This window comes from Nerophis lumbriciformis, linkage group LG04 (assembly GCF_033978685.3).
Source record: "Nerophis lumbriciformis linkage group LG04, RoL_Nlum_v2.1, whole genome shotgun sequence".
Lineage (NCBI taxonomy): Eukaryota > Metazoa > Chordata > Actinopteri > Syngnathiformes > Syngnathidae > Nerophis > Nerophis lumbriciformis.
The window spans coordinates 17,661,548-17,677,213 of NC_084551.2; the positions used below are offsets into that span (position 1 = coordinate 17,661,548).

At 39.7% G+C, this 15,666-nt stretch overlaps 1 protein-coding gene across 1 annotated transcript in view; it reads right to left on the reverse strand.

Moving 5' to 3' along the window:
• galr1a (galanin receptor 1a) overlaps nt 1-12,946 on the reverse strand; it is a 29,597-nt gene extending 16,651 nt beyond the window's left edge. The window contains exons 1-2 of the mRNA XM_061949927.1: nt 12,281-12,946; nt 7,207-7,272 (exon numbers count right to left, since the gene is read on the reverse strand). Coding sequence (XP_061805911.1) covers nt 7,207-7,272; nt 12,281-12,946 — 732 coding nt within the window. The remainder of the gene's footprint in view (nt 1-7,206; nt 7,273-12,280) is intronic.
• Nucleotides 12,947-15,666: the final 2,720 nt, after the last annotated feature.

Consider the following 15,666-nt stretch of genomic DNA (forward strand, 5'->3'; position numbering starts at 1 on the left):
TCGATGTGTGTGCCCAGACTATTGTCCAGATTGTGTATAAGCAGAAAATGCATGTTTTGCAAAAAACAAGGTAACAAGATGAGGTTCTCACCCAGCCTTGCAAATATCTATGGTGACGTTCCCACAGTTTGAGCAGCGGTAAGTTAAGAACAGCGCTTTGTTTCGATATCCTTCATAATACGCCCATACCCTTGAGAGTCAATCAGTGAGGTCTGTATAACAACACCATCACCACAGGCACAATTAATTTCTTGCTTTTCAGCTCCCCCTGCCTCACTGCCTTTGTGGTATTAATTAATTGACGTCTGAAATGGGGAACTTATGAAGACAACCATGTTTCTGCTGAAAAGCAACACAGTGAATACTTTTTTTCTCGATTGAGCCACCAGATATGCGACTTTCAAAAAGCTGCCTGGGCTTTAGCAGGGATTGGTGCATATTCAGTCACAATTGTTTTTGGCATCTCATTTGCTCCCTCCATCAATATAACACATGACTGTATGTATCTATGTTGTGTCACATTGAGGGTTTTTAATTTGTGCATGTAAATCCACATTTAATCATTTTAGCTGATTTTTGTACATTTGCATTCTTCCAAGGGATCTAGTACAACCCACCCATAAAACAAGGCTAAATTATCCTTTGTCAGCACTGTTCGCTCAGCTCTTTTAAAACAGCCTTGAAAATTCACCTTTCAGGAGCCCAAAAAAGGATGTAATACGATGTTCTCCCACCAAACAGACAAGCTTCCCCACCCATTGTTGTACATATGGCTTTTTTAAATGTTTTTTTCTGCTTTTTTATTTCATGTTTTACTGCATGTTCTTTTTAGTGTTATTCCCCCTTTGTTTGTGTGATGTTTTTTACTGTATGTCTATTAATTGAATAGAACCCCAACGGAAAAAAGACCACAAGATATTTTTTGGATGGACCTGTTGTTAAGTTAAAATTAATGTACCACTGATAGTCACACACACACACACACAAGGTGTGATGAATTACCCTCTGCATTTGACCCATCCCCTTGTTCCACCCCCTGGGATGTGAGGGGAGCAGTGAGCAGCAGCGGTGACCGCGCTCGGGAATCATTTTGGTGATTTAACCCCCAATTCCAAACCTTGATGCTGAGTGCCGAGCAGGAAGGTAATGGGTCCCATTTTTATAGTCTTTGGTATGACTTGGCCGGGGGTTTGAACTCACGACCTACCGATCTCAGGGCGGACACTCTAACCACAAGGCTGTTTTACATTTTTTTTGCCTAATAAAATGTTCAATCAATCAATCCACAATGTATAAAGTATGAAACACAGGCTGAAACCACTAATATCTATTCCTTGTAAACAATGTAAATATCACATTTTACAATGACTCCCTTTAATTGCCTATACTTAAACTTTAACCTAACTTAGACTAAAAAACTAACTCTTGGAAAAATATATATATGTATATATAATATTTATCTCTGGAGCATGCACCCATTTTGTCTACAAATGCTGTTCAAGTATTTTTGATCAACTCAGTCATAAATTCCATGTGACCAAGTAATTGTTTCACTTATAATTTCTCATGACCATGTCTTGTTTAGTTTTGTGGTGTTTTTCCCTGTTTTGGGTTTACTTTCTGTTTTGTCCTCTTATGTTGGTCCTACTTCCTGTTCAGTTTGGGTTGTCGCGCAGTAGTTTCACCCCTGCTTCTGTGCGCCATTCTTATTACCTGCAGGTGACTAGCAATTATGTGTTTCACCTGCTGCTAAGTATCTACTGAGGGCTTTAAAAGGCAGTGTGGAATCCTCGTTTGGAGTTATGAATGAACATGGTTAGTCGTACTCAGATCATTGCTAAGTATTTGTTTGCTATAAGCTCTGCCTAAAAGCATTTTTATTTCATGCTTTCCCTGTGCTTGTTTGGTGCATTTCCCAGGTGCTTTCTCTTAATGTTTGTATTTGGACTTTTTTGGCATTAAATACTCTTCACCTGCATGCTGTCTCCTGCATTGTGGGGTCGCAACTACCGCTAATCCCATCCGGATGCCAAGAGTCCATTAAAAAACTAAATTAATTGCCAATTAAAATGAGCCTGTCCCCGGTAAACAAGGGCATGAGTTAAGCTGTCCTTTTATTGATTTCTACAGTTAACAACTGGAATATAAATGTTTTAATTACTGGTGGAGATTTAAATAGTTGTCACAAGTTTTGTAGTGCACTGTGTACAGTCAAACGATTAATATCTTTAATAGGATATGATACAGTTCTCCCCGTGACTGCGTGGGTTCCCTCCGGGTACTCCAGCTTCCTCCCACCTCCAAAGACATGCACCTGGGGATAGGTTGATTGGCAACACTAAATTGGCCCTAGTGTGTGAATGTGAGTGTGAATGTTGTCTGTCTATCTGTGTTGGCCCTGCGATGAGGTGGCGACTTGTTCAGGGTGTACCCCGCCTTCCGCCCGAATGCAGCTGAGATAGGCTCCAGCACCCCCCGCAACCCCAAAAGGGACAAGCTGTAGAAAATGAATGGATGGATGGATATGATACAATAGACTTATTTATCCCACAATGAGGAAATCATGAGGTTGCAGTGCATATTTTACATGCAGCAAAGCATAAAACAGTGAAAACAAAGAAATACATAATTACAAAAAATAATACATCAAATGAATTGCTGAGGTTTATCACAATCAAATATTCATTTTTAATCTACATTAATTATATTACATTTTGCATGAGCAAAGAGTCAAAAAAGAAGGAAATATACATACAATATATTAGGCGTGTCAAAAAAAATGATTTATTCTACTGAATCATGATTCATATTTGTAACGATTCTTATTCGATTAAAAAAATGTTAAAATTGATTTAAGAAAATAAATGTTTTTAATCTGTCCCATTTGGACCACTTTATTAAATGTTTGGGTATAATTTTATTAAACAAATCCAGTTTTCTTCGAAGTAACATTTATCAGAGCTGTGTATTTAATTTATGGAAGAATGTAGTAAATCATAGAACTGGCACCCAATGTTATTGAAAAAAGTATTGATTTTGAATCGAGAATCGCTTGGAATCAAGACTCAATTCTGAATTGAATCACTACCCCCAAGAATCTAATCAAATCGAATTGTGTGGTGTCCAAAGATTCACAGCCATACATCCACAATGTGCACATACAAAACAAACATTTATCAACATTAATGCTGGCTTGTTCCTACTTTTGTGTAATTAATGTCCTATTTTAAGATGACAGTGCTTCAGTGAAAAGAGCACTCCTTCCCACTGAGTGTGCATAAAACATTTGATGTCAGTTGACTGTTCATTCATGTTTTGTTTGGACTCAAATTTCCCAATGTGCTGTTTAGCTTATTACATATTGACTTGTTTTGTTCAGTTTTGTGACGCTAACACTACTAAGACAAATTGCCTTGTCAAGACGTTTCAGGGATTGTTAATCACTCTACGCAACACATTGAGTTGTGTTAAAAATATTTATCTGATTAATAATGATGGATTAATCTGCATTAAAGGGGTCATATTATGATATTTTTTCCACATTGAAAACATTTCCTTGTGGTCTACATAACATATAATGGTGATTCTTAGGTCCAAATTTTGCATGGATTATGTTTTACAGACCATCTTCAAGCCGCTTTCTGACCGCCTCTTCAGGATGCGCCGTTTTGTGGGCGGTCTTATTTATGTGCCTCCACTTTGACTGTTTATTCACCCCGCCAGCCATGCTGTAGTTTTTTATATACTATTTTGTATTAGAAATAGCAACAGCAGAGGATGCATGTGCATGTACGAGCCAGTCTGCCCCAAGAGGAAAAAAAGAAGGAACTCATTGACCATGTCAAACAACAATGGCGGACTCGCACAAAGCCCTTCTAGTAAACTTTTGACGTCACCAATTGGAAAAACGTAAAAAATTCATCAAAATCCAAACAGCTCGTTCGTAGGGAAATGGTTTTATAAGTATCTCTTCCATGCTTCCATGGTTTGATTTCAAAATTTCTGGACTCCCAAATAGACAAAAACATGTATGAAAAGTCAAGAAAAGTAGTTTTTGCATTATAGGTCCCTAAATAGTTACTACATTTGACAGCCCTAATTTTTTGCACATAGACCTTATAGGAAGTGACCTATTTAATGAATTTCAAAAGCTGTGCAAATTATTTTGTGAGGGCAGAGAGTGCCAAACACAAACTTTCTAAACAAATAGTATTTTACAAGAGCAGTGGGAGTCACTCTGACTTTCCCAGCTGTTACTAACATTCATTTTCACAGGCCTAGAGAGAAACTTCAATGAGCTGAGACACAGAAACACATTCAATTCATATCTGAACATAGTCTTTTGTGTAATCATGAGCCATCATACTTTGCATTCAGATGCATTTGGATAAAAACGTGACGGAACACCTTTTATGTCTACAAGTGAAAAAAATAGCTTGGAAACATGTTAAACATGTTAGCTTGGTTTTATGTGTTTTTACACATACAATATGTGTAAATTAAAGAAACACTTTTTTGTGCTGTTATTATTTTTCACTGAGCAGAAAGGTTTGTTTGGTCAAAACTATCAGTTTTCTCTTTAATAGAGTTGGCAGCTGGGTGACAAGATAGTGCCATCAATTATTAGACCAACTGTGAGACTAAACATTCGAGCCCCCAAAACTAGTGAGCCATTACAGCATCTGTCGTCAAACTTTTAGAGTTTTATGTGCAGTGTGTTTCAAAAAAATGTATCTACCTGGACCAATTTGAATCGATACCAGTACTCAACAGTAACAATTTTCGGTACTTTTGTGTGTTTTGATAATTTTTTACTAATTAAATGTCATTTCATTTTAATGTAACTTTTGAAAATGAGCTGACTATAATAACTGTTCTGTCCAGTTATTATATATTGCTTTTTTACTACATTTCTGAGTCTCATTTGCAAATATTTTATTGTAGTCTTTGCATGAAGGTGTAATTCCACGACATTACATGGGAGTAGTGCATAGACTACGATGCCTTGAAGCTAGTCTAGTCCTATATTGCGCCCAAAAAACTGTTTATCCTGTAAGTATTGTACTTTATTACATACCAACTGTTTGATTGTAATGAGCATCTTAGTTGTATTTTCCATTATAATATTTGTAAGTGTTGAAATCGCCATGTAAAGTACATTTTGGCAAATTGAAACCTTATTTTAAGTTCAAGTGTTTTTTTCTGTCAGGCAAACTTGATTTGTTGGCATTAAAAATTGCAACATTATCTTAAAGTTGGGCATGTAAAAAAAATCTTATTATTTTTGCCTAGCACTGCAGATGGGTGGTGTTGTCAAAACCACTGCAACTCCAAATACATATATGTAAGCAAACTGTCTTGTTGTGCTGCTTTGCAGATTTATGTGCGTTCAAAAGAAGATACATCTATTTGTATTGTTTTGGATGATTGTAGATGCCACCTAATCTTATATGACAATGGAGTGTGCTGCTTTACTGACAAATGCATGTACAGTACAGTCCACATTGTGCCAAAGAAGTCACATAATTATACCATAAATACCAAGTTTCAAGTTGCTGTAGACTAGGATCGAGTGAGTGTTGCAACATTTGTCATTGCTGTTGTGCTGATAAAACACACTCAAAGACACGGACTGCATTTGTTCCCTAATGCATGCTATATGCAATGGGAACATTGTGTACGTACATGTGATGTCTAGTACAATACAAGAAGTATAAGGACATTTTCATTTTTTGGACTAAGAATAGCATATAATATTATCTCAGTGTGTATTGAAATTCAATGAGTTGGTACGTTTGCAAGCAACTAAAATTATGCACACAGCAAACTGTAACCTGCTATCCAAAATAGGAGAAATATAACCTGAGGAAAGATTTTTACTTGAAACATTTGTATGGACGTACAACACTTAAAACCTTTAGCACAGTGGTTCTCAAACTTTTTTCAGCAAGTACAACCTAAGAAAACAGGCTCTCCAAGTAACACCATAACATTAAAACACAGTAGCGTAGTTGGCCTAAATATTCATTAAAAACAAGGCAAAGGTTTTTTTTAATGAGTATATTTAATATTTTTGGCCACTGTAACATTACACACAGTTTGAATAGTAACACTGTTTGAATATTTAATTAAGTGATTATTTGGCGTACCACTAGATGGAGCCAGTGTACCAGTAGTTTGCCACAGTTTGAGAATCACTGCTAGCGTATCACTATGTGTAATTCATTTATGGAATAGACTGAGAAAAAAAAGTCAAACAATATACAAATATGATCGATGTATTTTCAAAGTAAAAGGAGGAAGAATCCTGATAAACATATGAAAATGATTGATGAATGGAGACATAATCTATTATATCACATTACGTGAATTACAATTTAAAGTATCTATTCATGTTAACTTTACGTATCTGTTTATTTTAGGGCTGTCAAAATTAACGAGTTAACTCATGTGATTAATGTAAAAAATATGTATTGCATTAATCATGAACACACCATGATTAATCATGTACTTTATTTTGACCGCACAAGCTCTTTTATCTCAAGCGCTATACGGTCAATGATCCGGTCAATGCATATGTCATTACAAAAATGAGCGAGGAGACTCCAACTGGTGTGCTTGCTGGCAAATTTCACTCCAAAATACAGCTTGAAAGAACTTCAGATAAAACCGTTACCAAGTTTTGTGCAAAAGGCATTCAAGTAAAACGTTTAAAAACAATCCTGGATGACATTCTGACAATAACATTGCATTTGTGTACAAATATTGGGGTCGTTTCTTAAGCTAATTTCAATTAGGCAATCGAGTAATTACCTGTGATTAATTATGATTAATCCAAATTCCAAAATGTATTTAATCTGAGTAAACAAATAATCATTTGACAGCCCTAGTTTATTTACTTATTTGGTTGTTTGTGTTACGGATTGAGTATAGGAAGTGAAAAAATGTGTTGGATTAAATAAGCTTTGCTTCTTCCTACTCCTTTTTAGACATGTTCAAAATGTAAAATTGTCAATATGTGATGCACTACATTGTAATTGTATGCATGATCAAACTAAATGAATACAATAACCAAAATAATCTTTACCAAGTGGGAAGAGGAATGACTTCATTGAGTAATATGATTATACTCATTTTGAACACAATACATGACTTGAGAATGGAATAGTAATTATCTCATTATTTCTTTTTAAGTATAGTACTTACCTTTTTCTTTGATGCCTCAGACTTTTTGGACATATTTCTTAGCTTTTTGTGCAAATGATTTAAAACCTGCAAGAAATGAAGGTATAATGTGAGTGGCATATCGGGCTGCAGTTAGGGTTGTGCGATATACAGTCCTGGTCAAAAGTTTTGTTAAATTTGTGTTTCATCTGATATCACATGGACAAAGGTAAGACCTTCTGGAGCTGTTTGGCCACAATACCCAGCAATATGTTTGGAGGAGAAAAGGTGAGGCCTTTAATCCCAGGAACACCAGGCCTACCGTCAAGCATGGTGGTGGTAGTATTATGCTCTGGGCCTGTTGTGCTGCCAAAGGAACTGGTTCTTTACAGAGAGTAAATGGGACAATGTAAAAGTAGGATTACCTCCAAATTCTTCAGGACAACTTAAAATCATCAGCCCGGAGGTTGGGTCTTGAGCGCAGTTGGGTGTTCCAACAGGACAATGACCCCAAACACACATCAAAAGTGGTATAGGAATGGCTAAATCAGGCTAGAATTAAACTCTTAGAATGGCCTTCCCAAAGTCCTGACTTAAACGTGTGGACAATGCTGAAGAAACAAATCCTTGTCAGAAAACCAACAAATTTAGCTGAACTGCACCAATTTTGACAAGAGGAGTGGTCAAGAATTCAAGCAGAAGCTTGCCAGAAGCTTGTGGATGGCTACCAAAAGCGCCTTATTGCAGTGAAACTTGCCTAGGGACATGTAGCCATATAATAACATTGCTGTATGTATAATTTTGACCCAGCAGATTTGGTCACATTTTCAGTAGACCCATAATAAATTCATAAAAGAACCAAACTTCATGAATGTTTTTTGTGACCAACAAGTATGTGCTCCAATCACTCTATCACAAACAAATAAGAGTTGTAGAAGGTATTGGAAACTCAAGACAGCCATGACATTATGTTCTTTACAAGTGTATGTAAACTTTTGATCTCGACTGTATATGGTCGATACTACGATCATTAGATTGATATTTTTTGCTATCACAAAATCTTGTCATTTTAATCATTGTTGACAAACTCAGGAACGACGTCTAAGGACATAAGACGGCAAAAACCGAAGGATTTAAATCAGAGCCAATATTCAGAAATAATTTAAATGTTTAATTGATATTGTTACACCACCATGCTGCGTTTTTGTCTGATCATAATTGTGATCAAATTTGCAATCATTCAATGATCTTCAAGATTTTAAATATAAGTTCCAGTATTGGTATGAACAATATTGCCCCTGTGAATACTTGGTATTGGATCGATACCTAAATGTATATTATCACTCAAAACTAATGTAAAGGCGCCAAATACAAAAGTGTTGATAGAACCACTTTAAAACAGAAAGTAACCAAATATTACCAGTACATTTGCAAGTAAAAGATGTAAAGATACTACTCAGTGGCCTAGTGGTTAGAGTGTCCGCCCTGAGATCGGTAGGTTGTGAGTTCAAAACCCGGCCGAGTCATACCAAAGACTATAAAAATGGGACCCATTACCTCCCTGCTTGGCACTCAGCATCAAGGGTTGGAATTGGGGGTTAAATCACCAAAATGATTCCCGGGCGCGGCCACCGCTGCTGCCCACTGCTCCCCTCACCTCCCAGGGGGTGATCAAGGGTGATGGGTCAAATGCAGAGAATAATCTCGCCACACCTAGTGTGTGTGTGACAATCATTGGTACTTTAACTTTTAACTTTAAATAAAAATAAAGATGTGCAGATAAATCAACCGATTTTCATGAAAAAAGTATGTGATCGCCATTGCCAATTTATACATTTCATTGCCGATCACAACATTGATCCCCTTTGGCTGACACTGTATTCATTTTTAGCGACATGGGTGACAGGCAGCTAACAATGTGTCTCCATACACAGTGTGCAGCCACTCCTCTAAAATACTATTAATATACTTAATTACGGCAAATAAACTGTAGTTCTTTGTATCTTAAGTACCATTATCACTGGAAGAAAAAGCTGAATATGTTACACACAGAAGAAGAGAATAAGGAATTCGTTAAAATACTGTATTGATACTGTTAAATTCACCATAAATATACGTTTGTATTTAAAATTTTACAGTTAATACATGTGATTGGTATCGGTATTGGGATCGGTCTATCTCACTCATGGATGATTGGTGTCAGAATCTGCAGCATAAAAGCCTAATCAAACATCCCTAAATAAAAACGTTCGCTGTTCGCCACCACACACGCACGCACACACACACACACACTCACACACCACCAGCACGCTCATGTGCGCTCAATTGTAGCAGCTGTGTGTAAACTTTGTCTACATATTTATGGTTCCAGGCACTCATCAATTTGTATTAGTTGCACTCATTAAACCAGGGGTGTCAAACTTGTTTTTATTCAGGGCCACTTCAATCACAATCATGGTTAACCTAAGAGGGCCACATTAATTGACGTGGTGGACTACATAATATGTGGCGGACCACATTAAAATATGCGGCAGACCACATTGAATGATATGGCGTGCCACTTTAAATGACATGACAGACCACTTTAAATAACGTGACGAACCGCATTAAATGATGTGGCGTACCACATTAAATGATATGGCGGACCACATTAAATGATGTGGCGGACCACATTAAATGATGTGACGGACCACATTAAATGACGTGACGGACCACGTTAAACGATGTGGCGGACAACGTTAAATGATGTGGCATACCGCATTAAATGACGTGACGGACCACATTAAATGATGTGGCGGACTACATATGATGTGGTGGACTACATAAAATGTGGCGGAACACATTAAAATACGCGGCAGACCACATTGAATGATATGGCGTGCCACCTTAAATGATGTGGCGGACCACATTAAATGATGTGGTGGACCACATTAAATTATGTGGCGGACCACGTTAAACGATGTGGCGGACAACGTTAAATGATGTGGCAGACCACGTAAAATTATGTGGTGGACCACGTTAAATGATGTGGCAGACCACGTAAAATGAGGTGGCGGACCACGTTAGTTGATGTGGCGGACCACGTTAAATGACGTGACAAACCACGTTAAATGATGTGGCGCACTACATAAAATGTGGCGGACCACATTAAATTATGCAGCAGACCACATTGAATGATATGGCATGCCACCTTAAATGACATGACAGACCACTTTAAATAACGTGACGAACCAAATTAAATGATGTGGCGGACCACATTAAATGATGTGGCGGACCACGTTAAATGTGGCAGACCACATTAAATTATGTGGTGGACCACATTAAATGACGTGACGGACCACATTAAACGATGTGGCGGACAACGTTAAATGATGTGGCGGACCACGTTAAATGATGTGGCAGACCACGTAAAATGATGTGGCGGACCACGTTAAATGTGTCAGACCACGTTAAATGTTGTGGTGGACCACGTTAAATGATGTGGCGCACTATATAAAATGTGGCGGACCACATTAAAATATGCGGCAGACCACATTGAATGATGTGGCGGACCACGTTAAATGATGTGGCGGACCACGTTAAATGATGAGGTGGACCACGTTAAATGATGTGGCGGACCACATTAAATGATGTGGCAGACCACGTAAAATGATGTGGCGGACCACATTAATTGATGTGGCGGACCACATTAAATGACATGACGGACCACATTCAATGATGTGGCAGACCACATTGAAAGAGCGGGCCACTTTAAATGAGCTGGTGGACCACATTGGATGACATGGCGGGCCACATTCAATCACGTGACTGAAAACATTGAAAGATCTGGCGGACAACAGTAAATGACATGACGGACCACATTAAATGATGTGGCAGACAACATTGAATGACATGGCGGGCCACTTTAAATGATCTGGTGGGCCACATTGGATGACATGACAGACCACATTAAATGATGTGGCGAACATTGAATGACATGGCATGCCACATTCAATGACGTGACTGACTACATTAAATGAAGTGGTGGACCACATTGAATGACATGGCGGGCCACATTCAATGACGTGACTGACCACATTAAATGACATGCCGGGCCACATTCAATCACGTGACTGAAAACATTAAATGATCTGGCGGACAACAGTAAATGACATGACGGACCACATTAAATGAAGTGGCAGACCACGTTGAATGACATGGCGGGCCACATTCAATGATCTGGTGGACCACATTGGATGACATGACAGACCACATTAAATGATGTGGCGGACCACATTGGATGACATGACAGACCACATTAAATTATGTGGCGGACAACAGTAAATGACATGACGGACCACATTCAATGACGTGGAAGACCACATTGGATGACATGGCGGGCCACAGTAAATGATCTGGTGGACCACATTGGATGACATGACAGACCACATTAAATTATGTGGCGGACAACAGTAAATGACATGGGGGGCCACATTCAATCACGTGACTGAAAACATTAAATTATCTGGCGGACAACAGTAAATGACATGACGGACCACATTAAATGATGTGGCAGACCACATTGAATGACATGGCGGGCCAAATTAAATGATCTGGTGGACCACATTGAATGACATGGCGGGCCACATTAAATGATCTGGTGGACCACATTGAATGACATGGCGGGCCACATTGAATGATGTGGCGGACCACATTGAATGACATGGCGGGACCACATTGAATGACATGGCGGGCCACTTTAAATGATCTGGTGGACCACATTGGATGACATGACAGACCACATTAAATGATGTGGCGGACCACATTGAATGACAAGGCAGGCCACAGTAAATGACGTGACTGACCACATTACATGACGTGACAGACCACTTTAAATGACGTGACGGACCACCTTAATCTATGTGGCGCACCACGTTGAATGACTGGTGGGTCAAATGTAATGAAGATGCGGGTCACATTAAAAGATGTGGCGGGTCACATTAAAAGATGTGGCGGGCCACATCTGGCCCTTGGGCCTAGAGTTTGATACCTGTGCAGTAAACGATTAATCAAAGCAACAGAATATAAATGGAAGCTTTTTCATGCTCAAAACTGCCATTTAAATGAGTCTCCTCACCTTGGAGTAGCAGAAGGAGATGAGCAGCAGGGGCAGCACATAGCCAAAAACAAAGGTGCAAACCACGTAGACTTTCTTCTGGTTCTGATCCGGCCACACTTCCCAGCAAAATGTCAGATTTCCCCCGCCGTGGAAGATGTTCTGGTAGTACATGATGGGCGCTGCCATGGCCAGAGACAGCACCCAGATGACCACCACGCCAACGAAGGCGTGCTTGGCCACCCTGATGGTGGACGACTTCCTGGAGTGGACGATGGCCACGTACCTGTCCACGGACATGGCCGACAGCGTGAAGATGCTGACCAGCATGGACACGGTGAAGAAATAGTGGATGAACTTGCATATGAAGGCGCCGAGGACCCAGGTGGGCATCATGTAGATGGTGGACTGGAAGGGGATGCAGAAGACGAGGTAGGACAAGTCCGCAATGCTGAGGTTGAGGATGAAGATGTTGGTGGTGCTGCGCGGTTTTCCCGGTTTGCTCCTGGCCAGCACGGTGATGACCACGGAGTTCCCCAGCACGCCGAGCACGAAGATGAGCGCGAACACCAGCAGCGTGACGACATTATCCGTGCCGATGCCCAGTAAAAGTTTCCCGTCCTCCTCCGCTCGGCTGAGGTTCCACGGCTCTCCCACCAGCCAAAGCGACTCCTCCGTTAAATCCATGATTGACTATTCGGACGAATCTGGAGAAGCGCCCGCGGTGTCAATTAGGACGTCTTCATAGTTCGACGCGGTCAAAGGAGGCGCCGAAGATTTCCGAAATCCTTTACGTATTCCTAAGAGTTACATTAAAAATAAATCTTCCACTTAAAGTGTCTCGTGTAATGCGTGGAGTCAAGTCTTCCTGAGCGCGCACCTGATGCGTCTATACGCACCGAACGCGCGCAAGCCCTCTGACAGGCTTTCTGCGCGCGCACTTTCTCACATTCATGATAGCAGGGGCTGGTCTCAGCGTCCACGTCAGCAATTTGCATATTCCTTATATCTTAACTTCTAAGAAAAAAGTGTGCCGTGAAATACAGTCTGGTGTGCCGTGGGAGATTATCTAATTTCACCTAATTGGGTTAAAAATGTTTTTTTTTCAAACCAGTAATTATAGTCTGCAAATTATGTGTTGTTGTTGAGTGTCTGTACTGCATACTTGCCAACCTTGAGACCTCCGATTTCGGGAGGGGGGTGGGGGGCGTGGTCGGGGGTGAAGCGGGGGCGTGGTTAAGAGGGGAGGAGTATATTTACAGCTAGAATTCACCAAGTCAAGTATTTCATATATATATATATATATATATATATATATATATGTATGTGTGGGGAAAAAAATCACAAGACTACTTCATCTCTACAGGCCTGTTTCATGAGGGGTTCCCTCAACACACATACATATTGCGCTCTACTACGGTATCGAGCACTATTTTTTGGATAACCTTATTAAGACATATATATATATATATATATATATAAATACTTGAATTTCAGCGTTCCTTTATTTACACATATACACACACATGACACTCATCTACTCATTGTTGAGTTAAGGGTTGAATTGTCCATCCTTGTTCTATTCTCTGTCACTATTTTTCTAACCATGCTGAACACCCTCTCTGATGATGCATTCTGCTTCGTCTCCTTGTTGTGTGCGCAGTTGTGCACTGCACTCTCTAAAAGCCCTAGATGTTAATGTCACATATGCATGTACAGTAGATGGCAGTATTGTCCTGTTTAAGAGTTTAAGAGTATCACATTGCTGTTTACGGCAGACGAACTGCTTTACGGTAGACAAAAACGTGACTGCTGTTGTTGTGTGTTGTTGCCGCGCTGAAAGGACGTTAATGAAACTGCCCAACAATAAACCCACATAAGAAACCAAGAACTCGCCTTCGATCATTCTACAGTTATAACGTGATTGGGCAGGCATGCTGTTTATATTGTGGGAAAGCGGACATGAAAACAGGCTGTCGACACGTCACTCGGGTTCGCCTGAATTTCGGGAGATTTTCGGGACAAAATTTGTCCCGGGAGGTTTTCGGGAGAGGCGCTGAATTTCGGGAGTCTCCCGGAAAATCCGGGAGTGTTGGCAAGTATGCTGTACTGTCTAGAGCAGACCTGGGCATTCTGCGGCCCGCGGGCCACATCCGGCCCTTTGTGCGTCCCTGTCCGGCCCGCGAGAGGCAAATCAAAAATTACAAAATAAATTTAAAAAAGTATCTATGTCGAGCGTGCAATACAAAGGTGCTGCTTTTGTTTTGAAAAGCGTTATATGTATTACTTCCGTGTGGACGTATGCGATTGTGTGATTGTGAGTGAATGTGAACAGCGGCAATCACAAATTACAAAATAAAGTTTAAAAAACATCTATGTCGTGCATGCAATACAGCTGTGCTGCTTTTATTTTGAAAAGTGTTATTTATGGGTGTAACCTGTGAGTGAAGGTGCACAGCGACAAGTGATGAGACGCTAAAAAGAGAAAAGTTGATGACGAATGGCATGTTTCCAACAAGACATGTAGACAAGTATTTCTTTACATAAATTAAAGGTAAAGCCGTGTGCTTAATTTGTGGTACACAGGTTGCTGTGTTTAAAGAATATAATTTGAATCGCCACTACACGACCAAGCACGAGGAAAAATACTGTAATGTGTCTGATGAAGAGCGCGCAAGGGAGGCTGATGTGTTGATGGTAAAACTGCAAACCCAACAAGGACTTTTTGCCAAATTTCACACCCCCAGAGATGCAGCTGTCAGGACAAGTTTCGTAATTTCTCACAAAATCGCCAGAAAAAGTAAGGCGTTTTCTGACGGAGAGTTTATTAAGGAGTGCTTATTGGACTATGTTGCGCTAATATGCCCAGAGACATTGACTGTTTTTCGCTGGTTTTGGATGAGAGCTGTGATATACGTGACACCGCCCAGCTGCTCATCTTCTTACATGGGATAACTGCAGACTTTCAAATCACGGAAGAGCTGGCAGCCATGCAGTCAATTAAAGAGACAACCACAGGTAATGACTTGTTCACATAGGTAAATGGGTGTTTGGACATGTTAGGACTGAAATGGGACAAGCTGGCAGGTGTGACAATCCAATCCAATCCACTTTATTTATATAGCACATTTAAACAACAATATGTTTCCAAAGTGCTGCACAACAATATTAAAAACAATATTCAAATATTATCCTTAGCTCCACCAATGACTGAATAAAAACTAAAAATAATTACATATAAATCCAATATAAAAAACAATATAGAATAAATATGATTAAAAACGATTTTTAACAACAGATGGTTGTCCAAATCTGACGGGGAAAAATGTTGGATAATGCAGGATAAAGTGACAGAAATTAACCCTGTGCAGAAATTGACATTTTTGCATTGTATTATACATCAGGAA